Genomic DNA, 12,205 nt, shown 5'->3' with positions numbered 1-12,205 from the left:
AGGTAAAATCTGTCCTCTGTTCTGAATATAAACCTGATCCTACATGCCCACCACTAGATTTTGAAAATCTTCGGCTTCAACCAACCGTAGTCTGGCCCAAAGCAGTTCCCAGAGGAAGTCCGTACTTGCAGAGCGGGGCCCTTCCCAGAGGAGGACGGCACGCTCATGCAGGGTTTTGGTGTGAACACCGACTTCATTTCAGCAATGTGGAATTATTAACTGGGCGGAGAGCGGCATCACAGCTGTAACAGTAATCTCTTCCTTCACACAACTGCATTTAATGATGCAAAAAAGTTAAAACTCAAGTAATAACTCCTTTGTTTGGTGAGACTGCCTAAAGGCTTCTAGTCACAATGCCCAAAGTCGCAGAGAAACACTTAAACAGGCGGTTCCTCACTGCACACCTCAGCAAACTGTTTGTTCAGACAGCGATTAATGCAATAAATACACCACAAATTGGAAAGGAAGGAAGAGGGTAACAGTGACAAAACCCTGTAGCTATGTAGGGCAGAGGCATGGCCCGGCTCCCTCTGAGGTCAGTCACACCCTCACCCTTGACTTGATTGGTGAGGAGTCGATGCCAACATCTTTGGCATGAAGGCTCCAAAGAGTTTAAGTGTCAATTTGAATAAAAGAATAGAAGACAGCAAGAACTGCCTGCTATCCAACCTTAGATCCAGTGGTTACTAACAGAAAAGGACATTCATATTGTTGCATTTTTAAACAAAAGTATTAGAAAAATATCCCAAGCAGACTGAAGGTAACATGAGCCTCATCATCTCCATACTACATCTCTTTGCTCTCCCCTCTCAGTTTCCCCACTCAGGGCAATTCTGAGAACAGTTTTCCTGAACAGCACCAGAAATACTTCTGTTCTCAAGAAAATTAAGGCTCAATTTTGTTAATATTTACTAATTTGCATACTAGTATTTGCTAATGCATGTAAGGGTAAATGAAGGATTCTCCTAATGAACTGAAATATATTTACTCACAAATTTGATGTGAAAACATGGCCCTCAGAGATCACAGATCAAGGAGCAATGGAGAGTAGGACAGGAGAGAAGAATATATATTAACAAGGTTCTATACAGCCCTATAAGGAAATGCATGGAATTACCAAATAGAGAATGTTTTAACCTCTGCTGTGTGTGGCTGTCTGAAAATAAAAAAGAAAAATAACAACAAATTGACGATACTGAACCTCATTTCCAGCTCACAGATGATTGTATACTTACTGGGCTGCTATCTTAATATACTTCTTTAACAGTTGAACACGCTTGCTGACTTGAGAGCAAAGACAAATCTCAGTGACCACCCAGAACTGAATTTCATTAAATCTTCTTAAAAACAAGTCCAGATTTGCTGTAGTCTTTTTAAAATTGTGCCTTCCAAAAGTGTGATAGATCAATTCCAGCTAGGAAAAAGAAAATAGTTTGGGATTTTTTTTTAGAAATCTCATCTTTTGGACAGAGGAAAGAGGCTAAGAATGACCAGGTAAGTATCTGGCCTGAAACTCGTTCTGCAGTTTATGTTCATTGCTGTACAGATGACAAGGATTCAGGATGCAAATCCAGTAGACAATAGCTGAGGCATACTAAAAGCATAACTACAGACTATTTATACATAGCTTAATACCTTAAAACATACAAAAGTAATTCAATAAGCAGCACATATTCAGGAGAAGTTTAACATTATTTTTGCATTTTGCCTATAAAATTAAGAATGCCTTATAGTTTCAAAACTTGTAAGTGGCTTTATTGTAGTATTTTTGAAAATCAAGCTTAGAGAAAGTTTTGCAAATAATGCACAAACCTACAATGTACAACTAAACATTTTCTAACAGATTCTGATCTGCTGAGTAGATAGACCCTCATACCTCATGGACACAGTTGAAGAGCTCCCAGTCATAAATTGTCATCTGATGTGCTAAGTCTTTGGAGCTCATCAGTTCAAACGTTCCCATTGTACCAGTAGATGGTCCTTCTTGTTCTGGTAATGGTGCCTACAAATGCAAAAACAGTATAAAAATATTTTAGAAATACTAAATTGCATGATTGGTGCTTTTCTTTCATAATGTTTCTGATTTTTAATTTTTTTCCAGTGTGACCACCTTCCTAAGCATGTTTCTAATAGTAAAACTGAAATTTGCTTTTAACCACAGGCTGGCATTAGGAAATGAGTATCCACTATGCACAGGACAGTCAGGAAAATTCTGAAAGCTCTTCAGAGGCACTGTAAGGAAATAAAACAGACTGTTCTCAGTGTGTTATTTTTAGCATTGTTCTAAAATTTGAAGCCAGAAATAAATACTTCAATACACATTGTGCTAACTAAAGCGTGCCTGTTTAGGAGCATAGGTCTTTCCACAAAGCTTTTGTTATCAGTTTCCTTTTTCACATATCCAAGTAACTAGGCCACAAAACCAAATTACTTTTGCAAATTACTGATTCTAATGATAAGAATTATTACATCTGCCGTACTTCAGAAATCTGCAGTGACTGAAAGATCTTCTGGTCATTCACAAAATAAGCCTCATACTTTCTCTTTACTGTACAGGGATGCACTATTTGTGATCATAAAACTCCTGGCTATGCTAATTAAAATTATATGCACACAGTCTTATGAGAAAGAATCCTTCAAATCATTCAGGTGTAAAACATTTTTGAAAGACACTTCCATACCACCCAATAAATGAGATGTGATCTACAGTTTTGCACACAAGTAAATCTTATATTAAAGAGAGGTTTAAAACATGGCTTGAGATCAAGTCAGATTTTAAGTAGTCCGTTGTATATATTAGGGTCAAAGTGTTTGAAACAGCGCTGCTAAAATACTACCAACCAACCCTCTTGCAAATTCACATGCGTCACACCAGTAAAGCTTCCCGTGAACGCACGTTTTACTTGTTTTGTTTCCAGGAGAGGGCAGCAGAGTTCCCTTACAAGTTTCTCCATGTCTCACAGGGTCTTTGTTAGACAATTCAGAGCAGGGAACTGCCAACAGGCTCCTTCCCAGTACAAACTCAATAGAGTCTGCAAGATTAACAGGCCGTATTTACATACTGCAATGTCAAAAATGAGCTCACTAAACGAATCCCCTTTTATATAAGAATATTGCATTACCAACAGAAAAAGGACTGAGTGGATTAATACTGGATCAAGTCACTTTCTCAATAACACACAATATAGAGGAGCTTTGCTTCTGTACGAGTTCTTGCTTTGTACTCTAGGGAAAACTTGTCTTTCAAATATCATCATAATACAAACTTATTAAAAATAATTAAACTAAACCACAGGCATTATTACCTGAAAAGCTCCATCTACAATTTTAAAAAAATAGTGTATACAAGCAAAGTAATATCTAAAAAAACCAGGACAGTCATCAGTCTTACAAAAGCCTGCAGATTGCTCTGATTTGGGATTTGCACAAATACAAAATTTCTTTAGTTTAAGACAGAGTACGAATTAAAAGTACAGCAGTTGTGTGTAGAAAATCCTGATTTGTGGAAATCTATGGAAAGAGAATTGCCCACAGACTGAAAGAGGGATTTTTTCCCTCTATTTGGAGACGAACACAACATAGCTGTTACCATAACAAACACATATTTTCCAAGGCTAGGAAAGAAGCACTTAGATGTAAACTCATTGCATATTTGAAAACTCCTCTAGCCCAGAACAATTTTCACATGGGAATTGCCAAGCGTAATGTGAATAAATGTACGTGAACAGGCAGCAGCCAGAAATTGGAACGTGAAAGGATTAAACTGGGAGGGAGGTAAGGTTTTTCAATTTGTTTATACCTCTTTGAAAAAATGCAGCTGATAAGGGGATGTATTCTGCTATGCAGTGCTGAGAACCTTTCTAAAGGTGCTGAGTGTTCCTCCCTATTCCTACTGAAGTCAGTCCAGTTGATGAAAACTCACACATTGCAGCCCTGTATCTTAGAGCTCCCTGTACCATTTTGAGTACTTGATCCACGGTAAATAGCGTAGGGGAAAAGGCACAGACAGTCATGACAATTCGCTGCCAAAGGTACGTCCACATGGGCAATGCAGAGCCATATAAAAGTACCCAGCATAGCTGTACTGACGCAACACCCCTGCTTTACAGCAGCATGCCCCAGGAGGGTATCTGCTTGGCAGGATTAATTAACCTTAAAGGAACACCAGAATTTAATAAACTGAACAAGAGGTATCTCTGCGTGGAACTACAGTATGCTGGATGTGCATTCCCTGGTTACTAAATTGAAAGCAGCAGCAAAGCATAGACTTTATCGTATGTATAAAAGAAATCAGGCATACATACTAAGTGGCTTGTTAAAAGCATACAGGAGGCTGAAACAAGGCTAGGAGTAATAGAGTTCATGCTGACATAACTTGGCAATGACATTTGTTTTTAATGAAATAAAAGGAACAAAAAGTACAGTCAAATCAAACTCTATAAAAGCAGACCCCATGGAGATCATTAGAATTACTGTATAAACTCTAAGTACTTATGAACAATTCTACTTAAGAAAAAATATTTCTACCAGGAATATTTTCTGTGATTCTATTTAGAATCATCTGAGACTTTGACACAGTATTTTGTGGGGCTGAGAAAGAAAAGATTTTAAGGAATTTACTGTTGGAAGCAAGTCTCCAGAATGCTTTAATTGGTAACATCTATCTTCAACAATATATCCCTGTGGCCTTCAGGAGATAATTCTGTAATCAGGAATTACTGCATGTCTTAGTGACAATATTCAGCTCTTCCTACACGCTCAGTGTGACACAGAGAATACTGGGATCAAGTGCTGTCACGTGGATCAGATGGATTTCTGCTCTCATTTAGGGAATTACATTACCTCATTTTAATTTCAGGGCTCATCCCACAGTACTGTGACAAGCCCCTTGTTTTGAATGTTTCCACTAGTTTTTACCTGATAGCACTGATAATGCAAAAAGGGCCAAGTGTTCAAATAAACAAAGAATTGAACTTTCTGAGAACTGCACACATACATACCAACGAATCAAACTGATCACGTGGGCAAGCAAACAGCCGTCCGTTAACACTGAGAGTTGTAAACACTGAAACATCATGAGGTTTGAGCACAACCTTTTCTGTAAACATGAAACAAAAGATTGTTTATTATGTATGTGTAGAATTTACAGCAGGACTGATCCAACAGCTGCACAGATCACCCTTCTGGGAACAAATTTTGCACAGTGAAACAATGTCCAGGATACACAATAGATGATTACAAAGTCCTCTTTATTGAAGAAATGTAACAACAAGCTCAGCCCAAACCAGTTTCCTACAGAACTGGTATACAGAACTGGAATCCCAGCCCCAAACTGTACAGACAGGTCAAGAAGCCTGTGCTGCCATCTCTAGAAACTATCTGCAAAAATTCAGCTATAATTAGGGACTCCATTCATTCTTCTGTGAGCTGTAAGCATTTGGAGAGCTGTTCTTAATAGAAATTGGCTTGGAAGACAGTAACTGCATAAGGAGGTGATGAAATGCAACTGTATTCAAATGTCATTACAGCAGTTCTAAAAGACCATCACATCACAGGTAAAGAAAAGATAATGAAGTAACTTACAAAACAGTCTCTTCCAGCGGGCACTGGCTGTCAGCAAATCTGACAATAAAAAATTGCTGCAACTGCAAAAAGTAGAGCTGCCTGGTGTCAGTTCTCAGAAGTGAGCTGGTTTTGGCAGGCATCACTGTTTGCAAAAATGCCTTCCAACACGGCTCTCATTAGCTCTGTGTGTGTCCACACAGTCATACTCAACCAGAGCACTTCAGCAACACCAGCTCTCCAGCCGAATTCACCTTGCAGTTACTCTTCCATTTCCACAGCCTATAGTGGGGGGCTGACTCCTGACCCTCTGTCAACACTAGGTCAGTGGGCTTGGCACTAAGTTGCCCAGTAGTGGTTTGCATGGACAGAGCGGCCAGAATGGTAGCGACCACTACGGGAATGTCTGCACTGCAGTGTCTTCTGCTGTTGCTGATTCATATGTCTAGCATGACATCATCAATGCTTACCTCCTATACCTATTGTTAAAAACTCTTACGAGTCTTACAGTGAAGGAAATAGGGTAGCTCTGCTCTGCAACATGCACATATACAAGCTTCTCCATTTTTCCTGTCTCCCATGTGAGCTCCAGTCTGTGCCTGCAGTAGGAAAAGGACTTGCCTCTAAGACAGAACCTGTGTACCAGCTGAACATGCACATGGATACAAAAGCCTTGACTGAATTTCAATCCCTCCTGACATTCTGCTTCACCGTGAGAAGTGTTTAAGATGATGCAAATACAGTACCTCCTCCTGAACTCATCTTTACTATGATGAGGCCTTCTCCAGAACCCAGCTTATCTGCTACTGCGCTGATCACTTCCTTCACAGAGGAAGACACTGGCACCCGGATAGTGGTATAAGTTTGGTCTATGCAGTACACCTTAAACAGAACTAAAGAAAAAAAGATTGCACTGTGTATGCCATGTGTAACAACCACAGAGACTTTACTGTAAAAAATACTTTCACTTCAGTAACCATTCCTCACAAATGAAACAAATAAAGCAAGAACAAATCACTACAGTTTTGATAGCTACCCATTCCTCAGATATTCTACAATTTCTAGTATAGAAATCTCTGATTTCCCAGAGCTTTTAGTAAACCATGAAGTACTAGCATTTCAGTATTGCTACAGTATTTATGGATGCCAATTTAATCTGGCACTTTGTTATGTTCCAGACATTATAATATTTTAAATCAACACTTCTTTTCAAGAGTCAGGAAAACTGGCTGCAAACTCTCTTAATTACAGGAAAATACTTTTCATATTTACAAAATAGATTTGAAAACAGAGTTTTGGTTACAATCAGAATTTAAATCACACTGTGTTGCAACCTGTTTTTTACAAGCAAGTATATAATTGCTGAATCAAGAATGTTGTAGACAATGAAGAAAAATACCCTAACAATAAGAATACACTTGAGTGTACAGTACAAATTGGCTCACAGAGTAATACATGAACTCAAGTCTCTGGCTGCCTAGAAATCAATATGATAGTACATTAGCCTGCAAAAAGCAAGGCAGCCCAAAGTGACATGAATTCAAGACAGAAGAAGTTAGCAAAATACTCCTTAGGTTCAGCTGTCAAGCCAAGCAGCCCCTGGGGTTATAGCTGTCCATGGATCTTCAATGTTCAGCATGCTGCCTGCCCTACGAATGAGAAAGATGCAGCCATACAAAAGGGCACTTACTGCCTGTCCACACAGACATAAGTAGCAGCACTTCAATGGCAGCAGCAACTGTTTCATGCTTTGTAGACCTAGAAGAAACACTGATATGGACAACAGAAGCTGCATGCCTGGCAAGGATGTCTGTTGTTCATATGCTGTTACTTCCAGCTTTTGAAATGGCTCTTCCGTTGGTTTGATTGATGCCACCAGCTTTCTCAGCTATATGACCTTGCATTTTGTTCCCTTATTTTTACTGTTGTTTGCTACCAAAAGCTATCCTTTAATATCAAACACCTTGAAGCAGAAGCTATTTTCTGTGATGAAGATGCACCAAAACAACCATTGAGAGACTGGCCCTAGCAGTTCCAAAGAAATCCCCAGATTTATGAGTTTTAAGGGGCATGTATCTTTGTTTACAATGAACAGATCTCATCAGCAGAGCTCAGGATTTTGTTCACATAGCAGTGCTTTAACCTGCCTGAAGTAAAGGACAATATGAAAAGCCAGTACAACTGAAAATCATATTCTGATACACTGCTGTAAATTTTACCTTGATCTCTTCAGAGAGTCAAACAATAGCAATAGGGCAAACTAGCAGATTTTGTTTTCTAGGCTGTGTGCCACAAGGGAGAGATCCACGTCATGATTATCTGCTCCACTCCTATCTCGAAAAGGAAGAGCTGTACATGTTAGCTCAAACTATGCAGGGGAAACAGAGGCTCAAACATGACCTTCATTACTCGCTATTTATTGCACTGCCATTACCTGCACAGATACTGTCTGTACTAGTTCGTACCTGTTTTGTTCATTCCTTATTTTAAAGGTTTTTACATCTTTCTCTGAGGAAGAACAGTGTTTGATAGCACAAGTAATTAAGGGAAAAGACTAGGAGTGCTTCAAATTGATGATGGAGAATGCTGGGCTAGCATTGCTTCAGGCCAAACTGTAGGTAGGTACTTTTGTTTATTTCTAGACCATTTTTTTGAGAGACAAATTTACTGCAAATCTCAGTGGCTCATGAAAACTTGGCAGAGAAGGAACTCACCTTCGTCAGTGCCCCTGATAGGCTGGCGTTTCTGTGCTCTGTCATCACTTGTGTTGAACAGCTGCAGAAGAACTTTGTGCTGAAAATGAATCATCAGGATTCATATTAATGCAAAAGCAAACATTATGGCATAGATATGAACTGCAATAGATCTCTTATCAATAGCAGGAAAAAGAGTTGCAATGCAAAATTTGATACTTAATGTTAAAAGCTATTTCTCAATGTGTTGTTTTAATATATCCATGATTACTAAAGAGAAGATGCTTATGGATTTGCTGTGCTAAAGCCTTTCTTTAGAAAAGGGACAAATAAATTATCTTACCTTCTTTTGTGGTGCTTTAGGTTCTTCAGAACTATAAAAAGGTAAAGCATAGCATATATCATTAAATATTACCTGGAAGATTTTGTGTAGAAAATCACCTATAGAACATGGACCACTTGTCAATCTACAGTATCAACATATTCATGTTTGCATATACAAAAGGAAGACTAGATGATACCATAGTTAACCTATGACCAAGGCAGGGACAATACTATACAAAGTCCATGTAAGCATCAAATAAGCATCCAGTTCAGTTTCAATGGTGTGTACATAATTTCTTATTCCTTCTGTCGACCTTTTAATGAGAGTTCGGTGTTTGCAAGAATGACATGGAAAGAGAGGGCCATAGACATTCATCCAAAAAAGTCTGCATGCAAACATTCAGTCTTGTATGACTGAGTGCCATTCATAGAATGGATTTTTAATAGATGTAAGTGATAAGATTTTCTTTATCTATTTACTGAGAAGAAGGGCAGGGGACGAAAGAAGCAAAAAGTGTGCTTACACTTGCTTTACAATTTTCTCTAGCTCTGGAAGTTGCTCCTTTAGTGCTGCAATCATTCTAGTATCATCCGATACAGATACATAAAATTCCTGTAAATGATACAGAATAGTCTTTAAATAACTATAGGGGTAAATGAGCAGTAGTTAGGATAGAGGATTATGAGATGACATCTGATAGTTTAATGATTATAAAGAATGATAATCTGCATAGAGGAACACATGCTGGGCCCAACCCTCGATTACTTCTACTTGTTTATCTCCAGCTGATTTAAAGCAAGAGTTACACATGCAGAAGGGAAGCCTGATGAGGCTCCTTAGGTCACTGCGTAACCACTGACTGCTCCTGCAAAAACTGCATTTTCAGATTATCAAAGATAAAGACTATAAAATTAATAAACAATCTAGCATGATAGGGGTTGTTTTTACCCACTGCTGTTGTAGTCCTTAGTGGTTCATTTGCAACTGAGTTGTTGTCTTGCAGCTACTCCAGTCCGCTACAGTATTACCCTCCCTTAAAACCTACTCAGACCTCTTCCTGCCACACCCACACAAAACTGACCCAAAGAAGGATCTATGTGTTTGCAACTAGTAATTGTTCTTTAACTTTTGGACTAATGAAAGACATTATGTCTGTCTCCAAAGCTTGTCTATTATGAAAAGCCTTCCCATGTGGGTTTCCTCTATGTCTGTAATACTTAAAGCCCCTTTTTGTTCCCCTCTGCTCTTATCTAGGATTCAATTTTAAGCCATTTGGCGCAAGAACTCCCATTCAGCCATTAAGATATGAGACTGTGTTCCATAAACCCAATATTTAATAATAATAATGGCAATCACGACTTAACATGACATTGGCAGTGCATCTTACTGGAGAAACACAAGGATATGGCACCTACCACAAAGACCTTAAAACCAACGTCTGAGGAATTAAAATTATTTTAAGGGATCAGAAGGGTTCTGAAGACAAAGATTTTAAGTTCCAACAGATGTAGTACAGCTTTCATTCAAATGATTTTTGGGTTTGTAGAGTGAGAACCCTCCAGCTCCTTCCTGGCACACCTCAGGCAGGCATAAACAGCACCCCAGTTCAACCTGTAGAGCCTCTGAACTATTCACAAGAAATTACTAAAAAACCCAAATTCATCTGTTGCTATAAAGCAATCTACCCATGCAGTGCTTTGAAAAGGGTCTGCAACTCCAGCAGATATTTTCAGAGGTCCAGAGGTTGACAAGGGTTCAAGCACTGTTGTAGTGTGTATACTGTCTGCAGCTAAAACCAGGAAAATGGAGTTATGAGTTTGCACTTTGAAATGACCCACTTCTCTTTAGTTCATAACAGAATTCTACAGACTGGGAACCGGCTTTCAGCTTATCTTGCTTGGTAGGTACTTTCAGTACAATGATACAATGATTCCTTTATACCTCCAAAAAGGCCATTGCTGCTTCATCTTCTTGTAGTAAATCTCCATATAAAGCAGCCCACTGCAGAACCAGTCGAATGACTCGCCTTTTATTGTTGAGGGCATAATCCATTTTCTCCTGCTCTGTACCCTGGGAAGGCTGGGCATGATAGGTGCCATGGTGTCAAGGAAAATGATCAGTGATTGAAAATATCAAACCCACTATGAATTCACAAACAACTGACTTTCAACAAACCATTTTCAGGGTGTTCAAACAGAACTTTCCAATATATACTTTTGATTTCTGACTGTCGCTAGCATAAAGACTTGTGAACCTTTCACGTTCATACTAAAAAGTAAAAAGTCAGTGAATTCTCTAAAAAGCACAGGAATGATCACAATCCCACCACAGAGACGGCTGCTGTAGGGAGGCAGAACAGAAATGGCACTTGGAACAATAGAGAAGAGGATTAACTGTAGAGACTGAAGAAGGATACTTCTCCTTGTTCTTCTTTGGAGACAGTAGAAGAAAAAGAAAAATGTCACTTTGTGTTTGTTAACAATTCCAGTCTTCCATTTGTGAGGAAGACTACCAGAATGAACCACCAGTGTTATTTCTTTTATTTTTAGAAGTTACTGTAACCCAAGGTGAACCTCAGGTCCCATTATGGAAGGAGGACCTGGAAGTTTACAGCCTAGACTGACTACAGAGACATGGGGTAAAAGAATAAATTCTGTAGTAGCCTCATTTACATATGAGGAAATCAGAAGTTTCCACTCTGTCAAATAAAGTGTATTTGGGACACAATACTTCATAATACTTATTTGTGATAAACAATAAGAAAAAATGGAAAACATTTAATTGATTTTTTCATGATGAAGTGTAAACATTACAAAAATATGCAAATAGCAAAAAGGCCAAAAGTAACATTTATAGAGAGGAAGAAATCAAGAAAAAAGTAAAGGCACAATGGGCAATAAACCCAGATAATTTCAGCCTTTAATCTATGTGAAAATGAAGAAGAATCCCCAGCAGAAACAGGATATGACAATTTGTGTGCCTACTTCTCACTGATCAGAGGTTAACAATATTTATTTAAACTGTTTCCAAATAACTGATGGCTGAATGTGAAGGAATCACATCTTCAACTTCTTCAACTTTTCTTCCCAGAGACCAAAATTCTGATTCTGGATTGTCATGAATAATACTATTCCCAATTATATAGCAACGATTACTGTTAAAATACTGACATCCTTTCACTCACAGTGAAGTCCAGCATCCTTTCAAGGTGCACTTTCAGTTGCTCTAACAAAAGATTTAAAAATATTAATTAGAAAATTAAAATATTAATTAGAAATCAAAATTATCTAAGATATTTATTTTAAGCTTCTCATTTAGAAGCATTTCTCTAACACAGGCTAACATACTTTATACTAGTGATATATAATGGGAAAAATATCTATTAACTTTCCAAATGATCCTCCTGCCCACAACCCTTGCAGAGATTTGACATGCTACCAGGGTTACTGAGGCACTCATGTGACTGACAAACTTTTAGAAATCTGCATTTTAATTTCATTCGGAAAGGTTTAAAATGACTAGAGAACTAAACATGGCTGTACATTTATGGGAGTAAATAAGTCAGAGAGTCATAAGAAGTAAATAAAATATTGTAAGCTATGTGCTCTTACGTCTCAGGGAGCAA

General features: G+C 38.3%; 1 protein-coding gene across 5 annotated transcripts in view; it reads right to left on the bottom strand.

The window, feature by feature from the left end:
* Positions 1-12,205, bottom strand: part of RAPGEF4 (Rap guanine nucleotide exchange factor 4) — a 153,703-nt gene that overhangs the window by 18,215 nt on the left and 123,283 nt on the right. For all 5 annotated transcript variants that reach the window (XM_054830896.1, XM_054830897.1, XM_054830900.1 and 2 more), the window contains 8 exons: positions 10,522-10,672; positions 9,104-9,192; positions 8,599-8,629; positions 8,277-8,355; positions 6,309-6,455; positions 5,001-5,098; positions 1,877-2,002; positions 1,236-1,414 (listed from right to left, as the gene is read on the bottom strand). In XM_054830896.1, coding sequence (XP_054686871.1) covers positions 1,236-1,414; positions 1,877-2,002; positions 5,001-5,098; positions 6,309-6,455; positions 8,277-8,355; positions 8,599-8,629; positions 9,104-9,192; positions 10,522-10,672 — 900 coding nt within the window. The remainder of the gene's footprint in view (positions 1-1,235; positions 1,415-1,876; positions 2,003-5,000; positions 5,099-6,308; positions 6,456-8,276; positions 8,356-8,598; positions 8,630-9,103; positions 9,193-10,521; positions 10,673-12,205) is intronic.

Source organism: Grus americana, chromosome 6 (genome assembly GCF_028858705.1).
Source record: "Grus americana isolate bGruAme1 chromosome 6, bGruAme1.mat, whole genome shotgun sequence".
Lineage (NCBI taxonomy): Eukaryota > Metazoa > Chordata > Aves > Gruiformes > Gruidae > Grus > Grus americana.
The sequence above is the reverse complement of the archived record's forward strand: the minus strand, read 5'-3'. Positions and strand labels throughout refer to the sequence as shown.